This window comes from Sciurus vulgaris (genome assembly GCF_902686455.1).
Source record: "Sciurus vulgaris genome assembly, chromosome: 9".
Taxonomy (NCBI): domain Eukaryota; kingdom Metazoa; phylum Chordata; class Mammalia; order Rodentia; family Sciuridae; genus Sciurus; species Sciurus vulgaris.
The window spans coordinates 28117113-28141046 of NC_136469.1; the positions used below are offsets into that span (position 1 = coordinate 28117113).

General features: G+C 41.5%; 1 protein-coding gene and 1 long non-coding RNA gene across 11 annotated transcripts in view; one reads left to right on the top strand and one right to left on the bottom strand.

The window, feature by feature from the left end:
• Window positions 1-8669, bottom strand: part of LOC306669955 — a 64122-nt gene extending 55453 nt beyond the window's left edge. The window contains exon 1 of the long non-coding RNA XR_013766260.1: window positions 8572-8669. This is a non-coding gene — a long non-coding RNA (uncharacterized lncRNA). The remainder of the gene's footprint in view (window positions 1-8571) is intronic.
• Window positions 7472-23934, top strand: part of DCLK2 (doublecortin like kinase 2) — a 155319-nt gene continuing 138856 nt past the window's right edge. For 6 of the 10 annotated variants that reach the window (XR_013766254.1, XR_013766255.1, XM_079154192.1 and 3 more), the window contains exon 1: window positions 7473-8761. Coding sequence is in view for 8 of the 10 variants with exons in the window: in XM_079154192.1 (XP_079010318.1) it covers window positions 8341-8761 (421 nt within the window). In the remaining 2 variants the exon portion in view is untranslated. Of the gene's footprint in view, window positions 8762-23934 lie in introns of all 10 variants that reach the window. The other 4 variants (XM_079154195.1, XM_079154196.1, XM_079154193.1 and 1 more) reach the window with 2 other exon arrangements.

Sequence of the window (23934 nt, forward strand, 5' to 3'; positions counted from 1 at the left end):
TACAGGGGGAATTATGGGGCAACAAATGGGACTGGGAGGAAAAAGGAAGGAAAGGAAGAGGGGTGGGGGAGGGAGAAATTGAGATCAGGGCACCAGGCATGTGGGGGAAGAAGCCATCTTGGATGTGTACCTCCAGTATCAGCCATCCCAGTAGGTACCACTGGGAATGGATCAGAGGTAAATTTAACCCAGCTCAACTCTCCCCAGATTCCTGACTCAAAATCATAAGCCCAGTAAAATGGCCAGTTTAAGTCATTAAGTTTTGGGATCCTTTGGTCCTCAGCAATGAATGAGCAGAATACCTCTACTGCCTCATTGTATCCTCATATGAAAGTGCTAGAAATATATGCCTTCCTCAGAAGAAACCAAATCCTACCACCTTTCTAGAAAATAGACTAAGTGGTGCCCAACACTTAACTGTTTCCTCTCTAATTGGCCTTGAACCTTTACCCCTCTGGTTGTGCCAGAGATTTGTTCCCAACCCTGTTTATGCCAGTTGTACATATCTTGACTGACATGCAATGGAATGAAGCTACGGAAACCTACTAATTAAAAGTAACACATAGTGGGGTGGGAGGGGTGGGGGAAGGGAAAAAATAACAGAATGAATCAAATAACATTACCCTATGTAAATTTATGATTACACAAATGGTATGCCTTTATGCCATGTACAAACAGAGAAACAACATGTATCCCATTTGTTTACAATTAAAAAAAAAAACTTAAAAAAAAAAAAAGTACCACATGAAAGAGGGTTGTTGTAGATATAAAAGCTATACCATGGGGCTGGGAGATGTGGCTTAGTGGTAGAATGCTTGAGTAGCATGCATGAGACCCTGGGTTCTACTCCCAGCACTACAAAGTAATAAATAAATATGTATCATATTTTAAAAAGAAAATCAGCAGTAACCTTATTAGTAATTCATTTTTTCAAGTGTTAAGGTAGATTTTTTTCTGATGTTAAATGTGAACAAACTGAACAAATTTGACTCTCTCTCTCTCTTTTTCTCTCCCTCTCTCTCTCTTTCTTTGTAATGCTGGAGATTGAAGTCAGGGTCTCACACATGCAATGTAAACACTACCACTGAGATACACCCCCTAATCTCTTTATACCTCTAAAAGTCTTGACATTGGATCACAGAATGAAAAAGATCTGTGGATTGATCACAATTTCTTGTTGAAGGACTTCAGCAAGCAACCTCCACTAACAAAACCTGCATTAGGGTAAAACTTCTGCTCCAGGGAAGGTCTTTAACCATCCAGTTACATAGAAATGGTGACTAATTTTATCCACCTATTTAAATACAGTTTCGAAAATAAGGAAAGTCTGAGAAACTGACACAGCCTAGAAAAAATAAATTAATGCAGTTTCAACATCAAAAGCTCAGACAGTGAATTAAGATTAATTAAAATATAAAGCAGTTGTGCATAGGGATATGTAAGGGATACTGCAATGCATTTCTCTCTGGCCTTCGCTTATCATTCTAGGTTACTTAAGAATTTCACACTGAACTGTGTTACGAAGCTGGTAAAGTATATGAAACGAGGTAGGTAATTTCAGTACCACTCCAGGAAAAACAGCTGAGCTATTAATAGTGGTTTGTGGTACTTCCATATTACCCAGAGACGTATCGTTTACAAAGTCTGGCTGTGCAAGCTGTGTTAAAGGAATCTGAGAAGACTGAAGAGATTAAGATCGTCCTGAACAAAAAGAAATCTATAGGAAAATTATTTGTAATTACTTCAACATGCCCCGTTTCTACATATTTGTAATTGCAAATTACATTTAACATCTTTGAAGCCAGTCATTCAATGTCTGGGTGGTAAAGAAGAGAAGTCACTTTGGAAAAGACTTTTGTTCCCTGCACAAGTTGACTCCAGGACTACTTATGTGTTGGGTGCAGGGAGAAAGAAACCCTTCCCTCTCTGTGCCTGAAGAAACTGATGCTGGGCCCAGGGTTGTAGCCCATGCTCTGGTCAGTGGAGATCATCTGACAGCACAGGCAGTTGGGACAGAAGCCCCCAGGGGCTGTATTCACTTCCTGATTTGTCTTCCTGAGGACACTGTACTGAGCTTTGGAACTAAGCAAGACCCTCGGGGTTCAGGGCTTACACTAGAGACAGGATCCTAGGGAGAAAAATACTATCAAATGAGATGAAATGACATTACAAGGAATTGTAATTCTGTATTGTTACCAAACTATTAAAGATGAACATATAAGTTACATTAAGATAAATAGAATCAGGTAATCACATGCATGTACCTCTTTACCTTAAAGGTTTAATGTCTCACACACACACACACACACACACACACACACTTTTGGGCAAATTTGATGAACAGTAAATCATGATCCATATCAGTTACTTAAGACAGGATAGTAGAACTCTGTGAAGTACCAGAGAAAGACTATTTTTAATCTAAATATATCATAGGAAAATGAGTATAGGTTTACTAAAGGGTACTGATCAAGTCTGAGTAGTATTGTTATTTCTGTATGGAGTACAGACTACTTGTCCTTAAAAAATTAAAAAAAAACAACAGATGATTTACATTATAAGCCTACTGTATGTATAAAATCATTAATTTTAAACTACAAATTCCAGAAGACAGACTTCCTTGTGATGAATGGAGTTTGAAAGCTTGCAATGAATATTTTCTAGAGGTAGTAAACCCTGGGGCCAATTTCCCTCTCTGCTGTTTCATCTTTTCTTATTTCCTTTTCTAAATGCTGTTTCTTTAGGTAGGTCATTACTACTTATTAATCATTATGAAACTTTTATTATCCTTTAAGTTAATCTGATCATCATTAATCTAACATTTATAATGACATGAGCATAGTTTGTCACCTTCAGTATTTGTACTTTTAATGTGCTACTGAGAAGAAACCACTAAAATCATGATTGATTATTAAATATTTTTTTGAATTTTAAATGATGAAAAAATAAGATAAAGCCCACGCACAAGGGCAAATTTTATATTGGATTTGGGAAACTGGATTCTATAGAAAAAAAATGATAGTACTATAGTATTTTTCCATTGTCTTTCACTTTTGATATTATTAAAATAATTGTGTACAATCACTTGGCTCTGTCTGGGTTCCCTCCCAGAATAGGGATAATATTAGCTACCCAGATTTTCTTCTCAGGAAGATTTAAAAGAAAAAGAAATCGAATTCCTATTAAAATATTTGCTAAATGATTTTAATGGTTTGTGTTATTTTCATTTTAACAGTTATTGCAGCTGAACCAGCAAACAACAAAATAACTGAATGTAATTATGAATACCTCAAATTTTCATGAAATGTGGAAGTCTTTGATCCCAGACACTTTGGAACTTAAATGTCCCAATGGGAAGAACCATGATTTTCTCATGGAGAAAAAAGTATGTTTGTATGTTCTACATATTGAAAGCATGCACATTTGAATTTTTCTTCATTTGGTATTTTCATTTAAAAAGTTAACTTGAAATTAAACCAATAAACTAAACTTGAATTTCATAAACCTTAAGAGGTGGTTTTAATAATTTCCTCATGTATTTGTGAAGAAGTCATTAGTATGTATGCAAAGTACTATAAGAATTATGGGTGAAAAAGGCAGTAAAACTTTCACCATGAAACAGCTGAGAAATATTTGTCTGAGCCCCTTTTCCAGTCTGGGAGCAGGTTATGGGGTAGGGATGGAGGGTACCTATCTGAAACTTTTTGCTTTGTACCCTTTCCCATTAAAGCTTAATGGAAAACACAATTTATAATCATTAAAGATTATGGAATAAAAGAAAATCATGCTTCGTTTTAAATACTCAAGTCTATAATCACCAGGCTGGAAAATAGTTGTTTCATCACTTTTACTTCTGGGAGAAATGCTTGGCACAGAGTGAACTGGAATGAAAACATGAGACAGCAGAAAGTCTAAAAGGCTCCTAGGCATCCTTTATGTAATAAGTAATGGAGGGGCTGGAACACTGCCTTTAAAAACAGAAGTTTATGGCCAAAGTGAAGTTTAGCCAAGGTCTTTGGAAAATAAAGCAAAACCAGGAAAATTCAAGCTCAATTTCTTATAGAAAGATCCCTGCCCAACGTAGTGGTGAAATTCCAGCAACTGGGGAAGCTGAGGCAGGAGGATTGCAAGTTTGAGGTCAGTCTCAGCAATTTAGCAACATAGGGAGACGCTGTCCCAAAATAAAAAATAAAAAAGCCTAGGAATGTGGCTCAGTGGTTAAGTGCTCCTGGGTTCAATTCCCAGTACCTAATGAAGTCTCATTTAAACAAATTATGCTAAATGAAAATGTACATTGTATTTCTATTGAGGTGCAATTGAGAGGGGGTTGAGCAGGGGAAGGAGTTACCACTTGGCTAAAAGGCAGCTCTAAGTTGTATTGCTGACCTGTGTGGTCCAGTGTAGAGGACAATGAACATTGCTTTTCTGCCTGGCCTGGTTGAGTTTCTCCATTCCAAGTGGCTTTTAGAAGACCCCTCTTGCATATCACCATCAAAATTTTTATATCCATTAGATATTCTATGATTGAAAATTATTATGTATCAACAGCAGGAAGAAGTCATTTCTAATCATGTATAGAAAGGAGAAGAGTTTTAGAATTGAATTGAATTGCCTGTATCTGAGAAATGAAGCCATTTTTAAAGTACTGCACACAAAAGTTTTTATTCAAGCAAGTATTAGGTTAAGGGAGTTAGGAAAGGGTATGGAGGAAATTCACAACCAAGAGAGAGCTAAGGTCAAGTAAGGCTTCCAGAGTGAAGCCCTTTAAGTCGGAATTTTCCAGCCACCAAAGAGAATTAGACCATCTTTGGAAGGATGAATGATTGGCAAATCAGATGGTGCGTCTCTGTTAGGGAGGAAAACAGAGAGAAGCTCAACAAAGGAATTGCCAGTTAAATTTCTTCAAATTCTGCAATTGCATGACAGATGAGAATCTGCTTTGGTTCTATACCCTTTAAATCATGAAGCAACCAACATTCATTAGTTATTGCCTCCCTAGAGCCCCCAAAGTTTGTTTGCATTAGAATTGAAATGACAAAACTACTACTACTATTATTATTATTATTATTATTATTATTATTATTATTTTGCCTCCTGAATAAACCTTCAAAATTTGGCCACCTGCATCTTGATATATATCATATTCATTAAGTAAGCTAATGTAAAATGATTGTGTCTTAATTCTTGTATGAGGGTAACAGATAAGATTCTTCCAACAAATAAATGCAGAGTATTTTTTAAACTAAGTACCAGCTTTATAAATACATCTTCTTTCCCCATCCCAGTTGAAAAGCAGTCACCTTAGGGACGTAGTGTTAGGTAGTAATGTTAAAATGTTCCATATTACATAATTACATTCACTATTTAGGAAGGGCCAAACATTTTATCAAGGATCCTTGAATACGAAAAGGTGTGTATGTGTGTGTATCTACCTATCTATCACCATCCTGAAGATTAAATAATTAGGGCCAGGGATATAGCTCCGTTGGTAGAGCACTTGCCTTGCATGCACAAGGCCCTGGGTTCAATCCCCAGCACACACACACACACACACACACACACACACACACACACACACAAAGATTAAAGGATTGAAGCTTGTGGTACCAGACGGCAAGATGACCTGAAGGATTCCTAACTTGTCACACCCATGGTTCTTTCTTCCCACAATGAACAGGGCTGATGTGCATAACCTGTTATGGCTATTATAAAAGTGATAAGTATATGCTATGTCTTCCAAGGCTGTATCACAGATGTTTGCTCTAGAGGCAAGCAGCCCTACAGAATGGTGCTCATGACAAGGAACTATAGACTTCCTGTGAGACAGTGAACGATCTTGGAAGTAGACCTTCCAGCCCCAATCAGACATTCAGATGACTACATCCCTAGTCAATGTCTTTGACTGCAATCATATGAGACTCTGAGGTAAACTGTTTTGGATTCCTGACCTGCTGAAACTATGGCAAATCACTAAATTTGGGATAATTCATTGCTACAGAAATAGATTTCTAGGTCTTTCCTCCACCAAGAAATACAGATAGCAAAACAAATGAACTGCCCAGCTTAAGACATTTACAAAGTTGGTAGACTCTGAAGTTACTTGCATTTAGATGGAACCTTATCTTAAGGAATTTGCCATTGAGTTCCTTGTCTCAAAGTTTTGTACCAAGATCAGCAGCGCTGGCATTACTTGGGAATTTGTTAGAAATGTGGAATCTCAAACTTCACCCTAAAATTAATAAATTGGAATCTGCATTTTAATGAGAATCTTGCATGACAGAGAAGTATATTAAAGTTTGAGAAAAGCACTGATCTCTTTGACATTTCATGTTACAATCTGTTTGGAAACCCTGGTTATACATTAGGGATACCCAAACAAACACAAAACAAATAAATGTAAAACCCCAAAACAAAACAAAAAACCAGCTGGAGAAGGTTATCCCCAGAAATTCATTTGAGTTGAGGCCTGTCATGGCTGGGCCTAATTATACTTCAGGGTTTTCCTCTGGAAAAAACTACATTCAAGGCTCAGCTCTCTTCTGACTTCCCAGCACGTTCTTATCCTGGTTCTTGAAGTCCTGTATGCCCAGGCGTGTCCCCAGGAGTGCCTTGGAGGAACTACTGTGCTGGAACTGAAAACTGGCAACGAGTGGCAGGAGTGGGACGGAGTGACTTCGAAGATGCTGAAGGTGGTTGTATGCGTTTCCTTCTTATCTTCCTCACGCTTTTCCAGGACTCTACTCATTCCAAGAAGAGTGTTTACGCCTTTCTACCTTAATGGTCAGTTCCGGTGGCCCTGCCACCGGAAGAACGGGAGTTCCTTAATAACCTAAGGTATTACGGGTCAGGTTGGGACCATGTTTGAGCTTGTTTCTCCAATGGCAAAACCGAAATAACTAACCTTTGGAAACATGCTTTTACTGTTGACCGAATACTACTAAAATAAGACTTTCAGTATGATGGGTGTTTACGAATATTAGATCTCTTCGAGAGAAGCTCAGATTGACGTAAAATACCCCTAATGTGCGTGAGTGGGGGATGGGTGCAGGGATCCTCCCTTTCCTGGGCTCCGGCCTCCTCAGTGATGGAAACAATGCGTAGCACATGGCACACTCTCAATAAATACTTGTTAATTAAATACATCCCTCAGAATCCAGTAACTTTGATCACTCAGCCACTGAACCTGCCATAATAGCGAATCTGCAATGGGAAGTGTGAAGGCTGTTTTCTCAAAGAATTTTTAAATAAAGCAACAAATCTGTTGTTTGCAAAAAAAAAAAAAATAATAATAAATCCTGTGCCCAAACTCAACGCTGTTTCGGATTTCTGTCCTGGTCTGGCCTCGCTTTCTCACTGGCAGGCGAGCTAGGGGATGTGCTCCCTGCCCTTGAATCTCCTTCCTTTGTAGTTTTTTTGGCCTGCGCGTTTACGCTTCCCAGGCGGAGGAGCGATGCCGCGGCTGCGCCCATTAGCGCGCTGCGCCGGGTAGTAGCTGTCAGGCGGGCGGGGCTGCCTAGGACCCAGGAGGAGCCGCTCCTCTCGCGCTGCATCGCCCCCGCGCCGGCCGGTCCGGCCCTCCCATCGGCTCCCCTCGCCCTCTCCGGGAGGTTTTGGCCTCCCTGAGGGGCAAGAAGCCCTCTCGGGCCCTGTCAGCCGGCCAGCCGCGGATGCTTGCGGGTGGGCTGGGCCCGCCGCTGCGTGGGAGGAGGGCTGCATTATTTCCCGCTAGGGCCGGGCGCGGCGGGAGGAAGGGCCCTGCCCGCCCTCTGAGCCCCGGACGGCGCGCGCTGCGGAGCCGGCAGGGCCTGGGTGCGCACTTGGCGGCGGCGCGGCGTCCCCAGGCTGGGGCCGGGCGCTCCCCCACGCTCGCTCCCCTCCCCCTCCTCTTCCTTCCTTCCCCTCGGCGCTCCCAGGAGCGGTGGGCGGACGCGAGCCGCGGCGGGCGCCCGAGCTTTGTGTGCGCCCGCGGACCCCGGGCGAGCCTTGGGCGGCCCAACTTTGCCGCTTCTGACCGGCTCCCGAGCGGGAGTTGTGAGGCGTGGCCGGTGGAGGAGGCGCTTGGGGGGGCGTGGGACTCCCCAGCTGGCGGGAGGGCCCGAGCAAGCCGCGCTGGACAATGAGCTGGGCAGCTCCAAGCTGCAGTCACTTTTAGGTGGGGGCGTGGGTCGGCCGGCGCCTCCGCGGCTCAGCGGCCTCACCTGCGAGAAGAGGGCGGGATGTCCGAGCCAGGTGTGCCGCTGCTTTAAGGCCCCGCGCAGCCGGACGTCCCTGCACCGCTGCTCGCTTTGCTTCTAGGCTGCCTGGAACGGGTTTTTGAGGAAAGCTTTCTGAGCAGCCGCGATGGCCAGCACCAGGAGTATCGAGCTGGAGCACTTTGAGGAGCGGGACAAAAGGCCGAGGCCGGGGTCTCGGAGAGGGGCGCCCAGCTCCTCCGGGGGCAGCAGCAGCTCGGGCCCCAAGGGGAACGGGCTCATCCCCAGCCCGGCGCACAGCGCCCACTGCAGCTTTTACCGCACGCGGACCTTGCAGGCCCTCAGCTCGGAGAAGAAGGCCAAGAAGGCGCGTTTTTACCGGAATGGGGACCGCTACTTCAAAGGCCTAGTCTTTGCCATTTCCAGCGACCGTTTCCGGTCCTTCGATGCGCTCCTCATGGAGCTCACCCGCTCCTTGTCGGACAACGTGAACCTGCCCCAGGGCGTCCGCACCATCTACACCATCGACGGCAGCCGGAAGGTCACCAGTCTGGACGAGCTGCTGGAAGGTAGGCGGGACGGGCACCGCGCTGCAGGTGCGCCTGAGCGCGCTGGCAGGTGCAGCGGCCGCGGGCCAGAGCGCTCCCGCCCGCCCTGCGCAGAAGGGAGCCCGTGGGGCGCTTTCTAGGTGGCCGGGGGAACTGCATGCTTCTGCTTCCCTGTGGGCTGTGTGTATGGGGGTGGAGGGGACGCCCACACGTACTCTCTCCTTTTTAAGATTTTTTTTTTTTTTAAAGGAAACAACAACAACAAAAAAAAAATCATAATGATCAGAGGCAAAATTAGACGTTGGTGGCACCTCTTGAGATTGGTAACTTCTTTTTGTTCAAGTGCAAACTGTTTGAAAACATGGCTCTCCCTTGAGCTTGGGCAATTCCCCACTTAATAAACTCTTTAGCCCTTGGTGTGGACCCCAAGTGCGGGCACCTGTAGTGTTTTTATGTATGATATCCTGTTGTGCTTGCCCTGCTCAGAAGCTAGACCGTGAAATGCTCTAGGTTGGTTTTCCTGGGTTGTCTTGCTGCAGAAATCACTTGAGGTCAAAAGGTTTGATCCTGGACAGAGGTCCCAACTTTAGCTACATCTTGGATCATGATGAGGTCTTTCTAAGGTAGGGATGCCTGGCTCCCACCCCTTGATATTCTGATGTCATTGGTTTGAGGTGTGGCTTGGGCATTTAGGATTTTGAAAACTCCCTTGGTGATTTTAATGAGCAACCAAGACTGAGAACCACTGTGCTAAGGGTTTTCCACATTTAATTGATGAATCAAGGTCAGTCCCTTCTGCTTCCTCTCCTAATGAGAGTACCTAGCTGGAATGATAGAAGCTATTGGAATCGATAGTTGAAGCCTGTTATAAGTTAGTATCCCAGGCATGACCACCATGCATCACTCAAAGGGACTTAGTTGGCTGTATGTTGGATCATTATTGAATTCCTACAATGTTTTCTTTTTTTCTTTTCAGGGAGAAAAACTTTACTAGTAGTTGAGAACATGTTTGCAGTTGCAAGCAGCACCAGAAAGATTAGGCCCAACCCAAGTATGTGCTGACTGCATATTTTCATTGAGTTAGTGCCCATGCATCTATCTTAATGCAGATGGCACATTCCCAGTAGTCATTAGCAATATTGGTTTGGTATAGGGAGGAAACTGATCATTGAGCCAGGTGTTTTCCTTATATTATCTCAGCATGCTAGTTTATTATGTTCTGAAGGCATTATCTCCACTTTACAGGTGAGGAAACTTAAGTTTCCTCTTTTAACAAGTTCATTGTCTTATGTAGCTATATGTAGAGGTTGAGTTTCTTGCCCAGCATGGTGGCACTTGCCTGTAATCCCAGCAGCTTGGGAGGCTGAGGCAGGAGGATTGAGTTCAAAGTTAGCTTCAGCAACTTAGTGAGGCCCTAAGCAATTCAGCAAGACCCCATTTGTAAATAAAATACAAAATAGGGCTGGGGATGTGGCTCAGTGGTTAAGCATCCCTGGGTTCAATCCCTGGTACCAAAAAAAAAAAAAAAAATTCTCTCTTTAGGTGCTTTTATCAGAAGTTTTCCTTGCTCTGGCTAGAGGACAGTACTGCTGAAATTGTTTTCTTTGATCTGTGTGTACATTCTCTTGGTCGGTAGTGTGTTCTGATTTTAAAGACTTTCAGAAGGAGGGTGAAGATTTTTCTAGCAGTGTAAGTGAAATGAAGATGTAATATCAAAAGAACTGTATCCCTTTCCTTAATCATGATAAGTGCTTAAAAGCAACATTTGTCTAGATGTTTCTAAACTGAGTACTTTTCTAATTGATCCAAGGTCAGAGTTGCATCCCTGTGGAAGGATCCAGACAGTCAATGCCTGTTGCTTAAGCACTTTGTTACTCACTTCTTGTTCAGATACTATTCCAGGTGTGTCTCAGGAGGGTCAACAATTTTGATATCCTCTGATAATTTTAACAGTGTATTTACTACATAAAATTAAGGTTCTTCTAAGATGACTATCATAGAGATGATCAGAATGACTATTTTCTGCATTAATGAGAGTACAATTATATATGTAGTCTGTTGTCACTACAAAGGGGATGCTTGGCCCACTGGGTCTAATTCTTAAACTATAGTTTCAACCACAAATTGACAGTTAACAAATTTACTTCAAATCATTCATTTCCTAACATTTGGAAAGTGGGGATTTAGGAAAAACACTATGTACACTCCAAATTATACTACAGTACAGTAAATAATGGTATTGTTATAACATAGTTGCAGAACAAATGTTTCTGTGTCTTTGCCCACTTGTTTCAAGCAGTTTTACAGTTTTAATAAAATTACTGCAAAAGAAGAAACTATGGGCAGTCTGTTTTGTGGGTTTTCTTTTTTTTTTTTTTTTTTTTTTTTTTTTTTTTTTTTGGTAATAGAATTCTCCCTGACAATAGATCTGATTCTTGAGTTTCCCACAAGGTGGGTGAAATACCTCATAGTAATGCATTTTTCAAATAATAACAATCATTGCTTAATATCCTTTCAGAATGCAAATAGCTTCAAGTTTTATTTAAAATCATGTGCTCAAAGGGTCAGATTGATCCTGTAGAAGAACCAATCAGGAATCTGTGAAGTTATTTGCATCAGTAGAAGCAGGTCTGTAGTATTGCGCATGTCTTCAAAATCGTTTTATTTCATTTAGTTAACTGGGGTTTTCTCCTACTTTGTCATATTTAATAAAGACTCATAGACAGTATTTTATGCCATTGTGTTCCTCTCTTCTCTGCATCTTCCATCCCATGAAACGTGTAGTCTAGGAGACACTTTTTTCCTAAATCCTCATAAGGGAATAGGAAGTGATGGCTCAAGACAGCAAAGCTGGAGCCCTCAGAGTGCCATTGAACTCAGATGACAAAAGAAATTTGCATGACCCAGATTTTTTTTTTCCTTTTGCCCTTGACCTTGAGCATCTCGGGAGGCTAAAAGCTGTTCTAGTGTTCTAGCACTGCACTAAGCCATCAGGCACCTTCAGTTTATTGATTTCCCCACCCTCCTGCTGAATTAATTTTGCTGAATCGATACTGTGTGTTCCTGTAATCCTATTTATTCTTTACTACTGGGTGAGGACCTCCTTTTATAGGAGGACTGAGACCCTCTAATCATCAGTGTTGGGAAAATGAGTTGAGCTGTCTCCAGCTACAAACCTGCCTATCCTGGAGTAGTCTAAGAGCCAGCTGAGGGCATCTGAGGTTCTCTTATGCAGGGCTGAGTCGGAATTCCTGGTCTTGCTTCTGTTCGATGAGTTGTCTTTCCTTCTGAGCATTTTGGTTAGGTTTGGAAAATTTTGATGTCTTGAAGAGATAAAGGATACTAGAAACAATGCCTGTCTAAATCAAGTTTGCTGGGTTCCGATAACTGAATTTGAGAACTTCACCTCAATTCCCTGGCCTCAGCGTCCTTTTCAGTAGAATAAGAGGTTGGCAGATCCCCTTCCTGGGTTTGGTCCCTTTTGGTCTCATGGCATGTACCCTTTTCATACCTGAGCCGTAATTTACTGAGTGTCTGATGGCCTGTGTCACCTTTCCCTGTCCAGAACCTTTCCTTCAGAAAACTGCAGATGCCCTATTACCAAGCTGGGGGAGGAGTTCATGGCTCTGTAGAAGCATTTGCTAATAGCCAAAGAGTCACAGCTGCTTCTTGCTGTTTGTCACATTCCGAAGTAAAATGTCATGTTATTTCTACCTTTTATCCCTTAGTAAACAGTAGGTAAGCTGGATATTTGGCATGTGAGATAATTTGGTAATTTGAGGAGTGATAGTTTAATTCCCTTATGAAGTTAACTTGAACATCTAAGAAAAATATGGTTCTAAAGTCAAGCACCTGAGGTTCTTGGCCAAACCTAGTTTATTGCACCTGTTTGGTGTCTTTAAAGACCCCCAAATACAGAGTTTGAGAGAGTTTTGAAGTTAAAATGAGACTCTATAAGAATCCACCACTTAGTTCCCCCTCCCACCAAAAGTGGATTTTTAAAAAATAATTAACTGTTTTTGGAACATTTGTGGTAAGCTGAAAAATTTAAACCCCAAGAAATATTTGCATAAGAAATCAGTAGCTTCTATGTGACAGTTTAACATTGAATCTTAGGACTGCAAAGACTTCTTAAAAAAAAAAAAAAATCTTGTTCTTAGTTATACATGACATATGTATTTTGACATCATTCATGGAGTATAATTTACCATTCTTGTTGTACATGATGTGTAGTTACATTGGTCATGTATTCATATGTGAACATAGGAAAGTTATGTCCGATTCATTCTTTCCTATTCCCACCCTCCCCCACACTCCCCTGTCCAATCAGGTGAACCTCCCCCTTCCCCTCCCCACTCCATTGTGAGTCAGCATCCAGTGTGTCAGAAAACCTTTGGCCTTGGGTTTGGGGATTGGCTTATTTCACTTAGCATGATAGTCTCCAGTTCCAACCAGTTACCAGCAAGTGCCATAATTTCATTCTTCTTTGTGGTGGAGTAATATTCCATTGTGTATATGTACCACATTTTCTTTAGTCATCTATTGAAGGGCGCCTAGGTTGGTTCCATAGCTTAGCTATTGTGAATTGAGCGGCTATGAACATTGATGTGGCTGTGCCACTGTAGTATGCTGATTTTAAGTCCTTTGGGTATAGGCCAAGGAGTGGGATAGCTGGGTCAAATGGTGGTTCCGTGCCAAGTTTTCTAAGGAATCTCCACACTGCTTTCCAGAATGGTTGCACCCGTTTGCAGTCCCACCAGCAATGTATGAGTGTGCCTTTTTCCCCACATCCTCGCCAATGCTTTTGTTACTGGTATTCTTGATAATTGCCATTCTGACTGGAGTGAGATGAAATCTCAGTGTAGTTTTAATTTGCATTTCTCTAATCTGCAAAGTTTTCTTTACCTGCCAGACTTCTGGATTACTCAAGGCCCTCTTTAAGTATTGCCTGTGATGTCTTCCCTCAGACTTCTGGGCAGTTGGTCCTAGAACACTTGCTAATTGCTCCTCTTGGAACTCACAATTTTGGGGGAAGAGAGAAAATGAGCCATAAACACACAGGGCAGTTTCAGATAAATGCTGTACACGAGGTGGTGACAAGGCAGGACAGGAGGGCCACCCTGGCTGGGAGATGTAGGAGGCTTCGGAGGAATGGACACTGCAGCCAGTCTGAGGTTCCCCTTTCCTCTACTTGTGCTACATTTCTTTTGTAATCTGTGCTTTGTAGTCCAATTAGTGATATTTTGGGTCTGAGGTTGGGGATCTTAGACACACCATCAATTTATTGATTAGATGGCTCAGAAAATAAATTTACCTTTAAGTCTCTTGATGATCAAGGGATTGTGTGAATTCAGCTTGATTGAGGTCCCTAGATGTATTTTTAGCTAAACCAGATGAAGTAGTTGGAGCTAGGCACTGTGATGCACACCTGTAACCCCAGCTACTCAGGAGACTGAAACAGGAGGATTGCAGGTTTGAGGCCAGCCTGGGCAACTTAAGGAGACCCTTTCTCAAAATTAAACAAAACAAAAAAACTTGGGAGAAAAAGCTTCCCTTTGTTTAATCTCCAGTCCCTACAGGGAGAGAGAGGTTAATAGTTGTGGAAAATCTGTGCTAACTCACCATTGCGGAGGGAACAACTCTTCATTATACAGTCTGCAGATCTCATTGTCTTCTTCATTTCCTTAAGAAAAATGAGATGTGCTTTAATACAGCTGCATAATCCCTTTCCAGAGGTAATAGGGAAAAGAAATTTTCATTTGAAGAGTAATTCTAAAGGGGGGAAAAGGGAGTATTTCAGGAAAGCATTTATGAGATTACAGCATGATACAGTGATACTTTGGAAGTTACAAGACAAGATCAATATTTCAAGAGATTTTAAGCTATGAAAATGGCCATTTTATGGTCCTGTGATGTGAAATGAAGAAAATTAGATTCTCTTGGACAGTGATTATCAAGCTGTGTTCTCCCATGGGGCCTGAAGGAATCTGGCTGGTCCTTTCCTCATCCCTATCCTCTTCTGCCCCACTACTTGTTTTTGTCTGTTTTGGTGAAGTCAGCCACTACCTTAAGAATTCAGAGATCCTATCCAGCCAGATTCCTCTAATCCCCATTCTCTTCTTCCCCCCAGTGCTACCTACAGTTTACTACCAGATATTTTCTGTGCAGTGATTGTGTGAGGTTCTGTACCCGTTTCTTACCTGGTAGACTGAAGAAATGGGAAAATACTGGTTTGCTGAGACCAACTTATATACGTTTTATTACTCTGTAACATTAACATCTCAGTTACTAAAATAACCTACAGTGATGACCTACTATGTTATCTTTTGTTTCTTAATTTATAATCACTTGCAACCAAAATGTATCACAGTAGACAGACATATGATCCTTGATCTCTTCTTTAGAATGTTTTACACACTTGAGGGTGCTTTAATTTTAACCTAATAACAATGTGATTATCATTCTGTGATTGACGTTGTCTTTTCCAAGACCTTTGCTTAACTTCTTCAAGAAAAGAAAAAGGAGGTTGTAGAAACTCAGCCTGATTATGCTCAGGTTCATTAACCCTGTGTGGGAGAAATAACCCAATGTCTATTTGTGTTTTACTATTTTAGCAATCAAAGCCAGTAGCTAGAAAGTTCCACATGAACCCTAAAATGTCTTTAACCCTTAGCAGATCTTGATGTGCAGTGTGGGTCTTCTTAATAAATGATAGTGGTCTTTGGCATCTTACAACAAAATGAGTCCTTGTAACCTTTGGCCTCTATGCTGGGAGCATTTGAAGTCACATAAGCCTTATTCTCCTTACAATTTTTTTTTATTATTTGGTGCTGGGGGTTGATCCCAGGGCCTTGCTTGTGCTAAGCATGCACTCTGTCACTGAGCTTCTTGGCCACACCTCTTCCTCCTTCTGTACAGCTGCATGGTAGACATTTTGAGCTAGTGAACATCCTTTCCTTTACTATTTTCTGTTCCCTCTCATCCCTTAAACATCATTACTTCTTTTTCTTGGACAAACACCTGGTTTATGAATCCTTCATCACTATCACTGAATCGTTTAAGTCAGTCTCATTAGTACTTGCTTAAAACTGGGGTCTAACCTTTCCTCTTAGAGTGAGATTGAGGGATGGAGGAGGAAAGTGTTATGCTGAGGTCCCCAGAAGTTGCTTTCATTGCTGGGACCAAAATGCCTGGCAAACAACTTAAAGGAGGAAAGAGGTATTTTGGCTCCATTTTGGAGGTTTTAGTCCATGGTCAGCCAGCTGCATTGCTTTGGGTCTGAAGTGAGGCAGGACATCATGGTGGAAGGTCAAGGAGGAGGGAGGCTGCTCAGCTCATGGCAGCCAGGATGTGGAGAGGGAAAGACCCCAGGGCAAGACTGTTCCCTCCCAGAAGTCCACTTAGCTTTCAAAGAATTAATCCACTGATGAGACCAGACCCCTCATGATCCAAGCCCCAAAGCCCCACTTCTGAACATTGCTGCAGTGGGTACCAAGCCTTCAACACAAGAGCCTTTGGGGTTCCAGATCCCAATCATAACAAGCTTCGTTGAGGAAAGTTTTACCTGTGTTTGAGTGAAAAAACTGACTCTATAACCCTATGTCAATCATGCACCAATTTGTTGACAAATATTAGGTAGTCACATTTCAATTTGAAGATCTCTCTATCCTTTAGGTTGCAGTGTTTATATATATATGTATATATATATATACACATATATATATATACATGCACATACATACATATATGCATATGTATATATAATTGGTGCTGATTTGCATATTGGGGTTCAGTGTAACACTTCAATACATGTGTAGAATGTTTAACGGTCAGATCAGAGTTATTGGCATGTCTGTCACCTCCAACATTTATCATTTCTTTATGTTGGACACATTCAGAATCTTCACAAGCTATTTTGAAATATTCAATTAATTGCAAATCATTATCCTCCTGTGTTATAGAGTATTAGGTGTTATTCTTATCCAACTAGAGATTGCAATTGTTTCTCAAACTTTAGCAATGTTTGGGCCACTTAAAAAACCAGTCCTTGGGGGTGTAACTCCCCGGTAGAGCATGTGCTTAGTTTGTGCAAGTCCCTGGGTTCAGCATCCAGTGACAAACAGAAAACCCCAAAACTATACAAATCCCACATCTAAATAGCAGAATCCTGGTATCACTTTGATTAATTTACATTGTCACTTAAATGTTTATAAATATAAAAGGTATGCTTACACACCAATACAGTCCAAATAAAGTCACACTGTAAAAACTAACAAAACTGTGTAACCAATAAAAACTTAAAATAGCAATATGAAACTACAGGTACTGTTCAAACTAAATTGGTGTTCCCAGTGTGACCATAGTACTGATTGCTAAATTTGGTGTGCTGTATTTCAGAATGCTGTGTAATGAGTCAGTTTTACACTGTCAACAAGTCTTTATTCCTGCAGAGTAAAATTATGTCCTCAGGCCTTAACTTGCTGTGAACTTGACTTTTACATACATTAAGATCACTTCTTCCTTATTAACTCCTGTTAAAGCTGTACTACTTGATACCCAAAGAGTAGGGGCTTTGGACAGAGTGGAATGGCTGTATTCATTTAGAAGCAGTTATTCAGTTAGATGTTCCAGAATGGGGTGACTTAAAATGTTTTTAAAAATTTATCCTCAAAATAGGGCAAAATTAAAATTCCCATGGTGAACTCTGAGTATAAAATGTGCTTGGGTCAGCTGTGAGGAGCAAAGAGGCAGATCAGGGATCTCATCTCTAGACTCGAGCCTATCGAGAGATTGGAGACAGTTTCTTTTTTGTGGATAGGTGTTTGGTTTTTGCTTTTAGCACTTTTCTTTGGTCTCAGGTTAAACTTGTCCCAAATTACTCTGCTGAAACGTGGATGTATGGGCATACACATTTCATATTTGCATGTTTGAAGTGGCTTCTGTGCCCCTTTCTTGGTGGACTGTATCATGGACTGGAGTGCTGAATGTGACTTTAGGAGGTGATTTGTTCAGCCCTTGTTTTTTGGTATGTTGAAGGAGCACATGTCTCAGATCAAAGGTGTCCTTTCATGTCCTCTGCAGGTGAATGTGACAGCAAACATCAGACACATGGCAAATGATGGAGTGAGCAATATCCAGGCCAGAACAGTTCATTTTGTGAGATTTCACTAGTTTTTAAATTTTGGCTACTGTGACATTTGGTTAGGAAGCCCAGTTAAGTTGTTTGCCAAAACAGATGAATAAATCGGTCTTCTTTTCCCCCACTCTGTGGTTTTCTTAGCCAGCTGGGCGTGGGAATTCATCTTGCTCTGGGTGGAGATATGCACATTGGAATATAATCCACCCAGTATCTCACAAATGTTGTACTTGAAACGCTTTGGACCATTTTGGAGATGCAGGCATTCCCAAATTTATTTTCCTTGGTTACATTCTTTTGGAAGCAGTTTTTTCCTTAGTTTTGGAAGTTTGGAAAGCATTTAGATTCCTGAGATTTTGTTGTTATTAGATCTCAAGTATCTGCCCTAGTCCTCAAGTGTCTACCCAGGTTTTCTTTCCTTTGTCTTGCCTTTTCTGCTTGACCTTATTTCTCTTTTTCTGTAGGTATGAAGAGTCTTTGCACTTCAGGTTTGTAAAAAGACTTTTCTTTCAGTGTTTGCTTCCACTCCAGGAATTAGGTATAGCTTGCACCCAAATTTTGTGAAACTGAATTTCAGGATCATTTATCATTTCAAATTAGTGGGGCTGGGGATGTAGCTCAGTTGGTAAAGTGCTTGCCTTGCATGCACAAGGCCCTGGGTTCAATCCTCAGCACCCCCCAAAAAAAATTAGTGGTGTTGAGCAGTTAATGTACATATTCAAATAAGTGAATGAGAGACTCTACAGTAACTGATAGAAAAGTAGGCTAATACTGCGGACATTGGAATTTCCTATATAGAAGATTTCAAGTAGCCATTTGTCATTTCTAGCACTAGCTGCTTTTTTTTTTTTTTTAAATTGGGGTAAGAAAGCTCAAATGATATCTACCCTCTTAACAGATTTTTATGCGTGTAATATAGTATCATTATCTGTAGGCACAGTGTGGTAGAACAGATCTCTAGAACTCACTCATCTTCATAACTGAAACTATACCTGTGGGACAGCAGCTCCCCATTCCCCCTCTGCTCAGCCCCTAGAAACCACCATTTTACTTTCCATTCTGAGTTTGGTGCTGTGAATCTCCTGTGAGTGGAACCATGGAGTATTCCCTACTGTATCTGGCTTATTCACCTAGCGTATGGCTTCAGGTTTATCCATGCTATTGCACATGGCAGGATTTCCTTTTGTTGAGGCTGAATGGTACTCTGTATGGTATTCTGTTGTTTGTATACATCACATTTTCTTTGTGTTCATCTATCTCTGGGCATCTTGGCCATTGTAAATAATGCTGCTACTATGAACATTGGGCTTACAAATACCTGAGTCTCTGCTTGCTTGCTTTCTTTTTCTTTTTCTTTTTCTTTTTTTTTCTTTTTCTTTCTTTTTTTTTTGTATTAGGGATTGCACACAGGTGTGTTCTACCACTGAGCTCCATCCCCAGCCCCTTATATATCTTCTTAAGTTCTTTTTGAAACAGAATCTTGCTAAGTTACTGAGGCTGGCCTCCAACTTGTGTTCCTCCTCTCTCAGCCTCCCAAGTTGTTGGGAATCACAGATGTGCACCACCTTGCCTGACTGAGTCCCTGCTTTCACTTCTTTTGGATGTGTACCCATAAGTAGAATTGCTGGATTATAGGATAGTTATATTTTTAATTTTTGAGAACTCCATGCTGTTTTCCATAGCAGCTTTGCTATTTTACATTACCACCAATGGTATAATAGCGTTCGGATTTCTTTGTATCCTCTGATACCTGTTATACTTCAGCCACTGCCCCCCACCCCCCACATGCTGGTCATCCTAATAGGAATGGCTTGATTATATTATTGTGGTTTTATGTGCATTGGTGTGATAACTAGTGAAGTTCAGTATCTTTTCATATACCTGTTGGTCATTTGCCTGTTGTTTTTGGAGAAATGTCTGTTCAAATCCTTTGCTCATTTTTCAATTGGGTTATTTTTTTAAGTTTTTGCTATTTCTGATGTATATTTGGAGAATGAAGGATAAAAATCACATTTCAGTAGGTGTAGAATGCAGGAAAATGCTTGATAAAACTCTAACTTTTTATGATAAAAATGCTAATAGACTAGATTTGAAGAAATTCACCTCAAAATAATAGACCATAAGAGCCCACAGTCAACATCATACTCAAAGGTGAAAAACTGTTTTTCCTCTAAGATTAGGAAAAAGGCAAGGATGCTCATTTTTGGCACTTAAATATTCAACATAGTGCTGGAGGTTCTAGCAAGAGAAAGAAGTGTAAAAACATGCAAATCAGAAAGGAAGAAATAAAATTATCTGTTTGCAGATGACATGATTTTTATGTAGAAAACCCCAAAACATCACAAAAATTAAAATAGATGAATCCAGTAAAGCTACAGAATTCAAAATCAACATAAAAATGAGTTGTTTTTGTACACTAACATGAACTATCTAAAGAAAATTAAAACAATCCCATGTGTAAGCACATTAAAATTCTTAGAAATAAATTTACCGGGGGAGAAGGCAACATAGGGGCAGCAAGCCAACACCGCCCACGCACTCCCTTTAGCTCCGTGCATCCAGAGCACAGTACAGGAGAAGAGGAGCCCCTGACTGGCCAGCAGCCTCAGCCAGGCATCGTGCCTTGCCTTGGATGCATCCCCACATGTGCTGGGAACATCTGCATTGCTTCTTTCAAGGTCACAGCAGATCACTTCTATGTGTGTGTGTGTTGGTGAAGACAGTTTCTTTCTATTCTTCTAACTAAAATTTGGAAAGAAAGCCCCAGTAGAAGAACAAAGAATCAACTCAAAAAGCAATATTTATTCAAAAGGTTCAAGAAGGAATTGATTCCACTGGAAATAGATTCACTGTCTTAACAAGAAGTCCAGGCCAGTGAGACGCCCCTCCCCCCGCCGGAGCAGTGATCGCAGACAACTGTGAGCATTGGAGAGGTGGCTGTTCACCATAGCGCTTGGACTCGGCGCAACCCACCCGGGCTCTGGGAGGCTGCCCAAAGGAGAAGGTGCTCGGTGAGCTGTTTGGACTGAAAGCGACCATCCCTGAACACAGGGGGCTGCCCAGAGGAGAAGGAGAAATACGGGCTCGGCACGTCGCTTGGAATTGGAGCAGCTGCGCCAGGGCTCTGGGTGGCTATCCGGTGGAACAGCGTGGTGAGTGGTTTGGTCCCAGAGCATCCGCTCCTGAACACAGGGGGGTTGTCTGGAGAAGGAGGAGGAGTGCGGCGGGGTGCTTGGGCTCGAAGTGACTGCACCAGGGCTACGGGTGGCAGTCGGGACAAGAAGGTGCACAGTGAGTTCTTGGGACTCGTGACGCACTAGATCTCTGGGTGACTGCCTGGTGGAGAAAGAGGTGCGTGGTGGGTCACTTGGACTTAGAGCGACCGCACGGAACAACAGGTGGCTGCCGGAGGAAAAGGCGTGTGGTGGGTCACTGGGACTCGGAGCGATTGTAAGGGACTCCAGGTGGCTGCTCAGAGGAGGGGCCGCATAGCCAGGCGAAAAGTGCAGAGCAGGGTCCTAGACGGCTTCGTGGTGGAAGAGCCCCACAGACAAACTGAGGGGCGGAGCGAAGGCTCCAGGACTGCAGGCAGCTTCTCTGAGGAGAGGCAGTCTAAGGAGATTTGTTTGCGAAGGGTGAGGCTTCCAGGCCCAGGAGGTAGGTCCGGGTCCCTGGGAACATTGCAGAAGAAGGCTGCCCAGCCCAGGCGGTAGTTGTGAATTGAACGGAACCTCTGGGAGGAAAACCGACCAGCGAGACCTCCCCACCGTGTGACTCCTCCCTGTCGGGTGAGGTTCTCCCAAAAGGACTGTAAAATCAGAGACACAGGCCCAAACTGGTCTTGCATCAGCCCACATCCTACTTCCCTTTTGGATGACCATTCATCAGCAAGTGAAGGTACCTCTGCCCACTAGCAGGGAATATACCCCACGGGAAGGCCACGACCCATAGGGAGTAAGCTCCCTTGTGGAGCACTGCATTATCAACTTCCTCCAAGACTTCAGGCTACTGAAGACTAAGAGGGGATATAATAGAAATCTTGGGGATATTATAAGACAATAGAGGAAATTTGCAATATCACAGCGGTTCAACTGATACCTGAACAATATGAGAAAACAAGGAAAGAAAATGCTGCAAACAAATCTAGATGTTACATCAATGAAACCCAATGACAGCATGGCAGAAGAAATGACAGAAAGGGAGTTCAGAATGTACATAATTAAAATGCTCAGGGAAGCAAATGACGAGATGCAAGAGCAAATGCAGGCACTGAATGATCGCACCAATCGACAGTTAAAAGAGCAAATACAGGAAGCAAAAGATCATTTCAATAAAGAGTTAGAGATATTGAAAAAAAACCAAACAGAAATCCTTGAAATGAAGGAAACAATAAACCAAATTAAGAACTCCATAGAAAGCATAACCAATAGAATAGAACACCTGGAAGACAGAACCTCAGACATTGAAGACAAAATGTTTAACCTTGAAAACAAAGTTGAACAAATAGAGAAGATGGTAAGAAATCATGAACAGAATCTCCAAGAACTATGGGATATCATGAAGAGGCCAAATTTAAGAATTATTGGAATTGAGGAAGGCTTAGAGAAACAGACCAAAGGAATGAACAATCTATTCAATGAAATACTATCAGAAAATTTCCCAAATCTGAAGAATGAAATGGAAGATCAAGTACAAGAGGCTTATAGGACTCCAAATATACAAAATTACAACAGACCCACACCAAGGCACATTATAATGAAAATGCCCAACATACAAAATAAAGACAGAATTTTAAAGGCCGCAAGAGAGAGGAATCAAATTACATTCAGGGGGAAACCAATACAGATATCAGCAGATTTTTCAATCCAGACCCTAAAAGCTAGAAGGGCCTGGAACAACATTTTTCAAGCCCTGAAAGAAAATGGATGCCAACCAAGAATCTTATACCCAGCAAAACTTACCTTCAAATTTGATGATGAAATAAAATCCTTCCATGATAAACAAAAGCTAAAAGAATTTACAAAAAGAAAGCCAGCATTACAGAACATTCTCAGCAAAATATTCCACGAGGAAGAGATGAAAAACAAAGAAACAAATCAGCAATGGGAGGAACTATCCTAAAGGAATTGTCAATAAAGGAAGAACCAAGTCGTGTCAAAATGAATAAGTAAATAAATAAATAAAATGAACCAAATGACTCGGAATACTAATCATATCTCAATAATAACCCTGAATATTAATGGCCTGAACTCATCAATCAAAAGACATAGACTGGCAGATTGGATCAAAAAGAAAGATCCAACAATATGTTGCCTGCAAGAGACTCACCTCATAGAAAGAGATACCCATAGACTAAAGGTGAAAGGATGGGGAAAAACATACCATGCGCATGGACTCAGCAAAAAAGCTGGAGTATCCATCCTCATTTCCGATAGTGTGGACTTCAAGCCAAAGTTAGTCAGAAGGGATAAAGAAGGACATTACATACTGCTTAAGGGAAGCATAAATCAGCAAGACATAACAATCATAAACATCTATGCCCCAAACAGTGGCTCATCCATGTATGTCAAACAAATCCTTCTCAATTTCAGAAACCAAATAGACCATAACACAATAATACTAGGTGATTTTAACACGCCTCTCTCACCACTGGACAGATCTTCCAAACAAAAATTGAACAAAGAAACCATAGATCTCAATAACACAATCAATAATTTAGACTTAACGGACATTTATAGAATATACCATCCAACCAAGAGCGAATACACTTTCTTCTCAGCAGCACATGGATCCTTCTCTAAAATAGACCATATATTATGCCACAAAGCTAATGTAAGCAAATACAAGAAGATAGAGACACTACCTTGTATTCTATCAGATCATAATGGATTGAAGTTAGAAATAAATGAAAGAGTAAAAAACAGAAGCTACTCCAACACCTGGAGATTAAACAATATGCTATTACATGATGAATGGATAACAGAAGATATTAGGAAGGAAATTAAAAAATTCTTAGAGGTAAATGAGAATAAAGAAACATCATATCAAAATCTCTGGG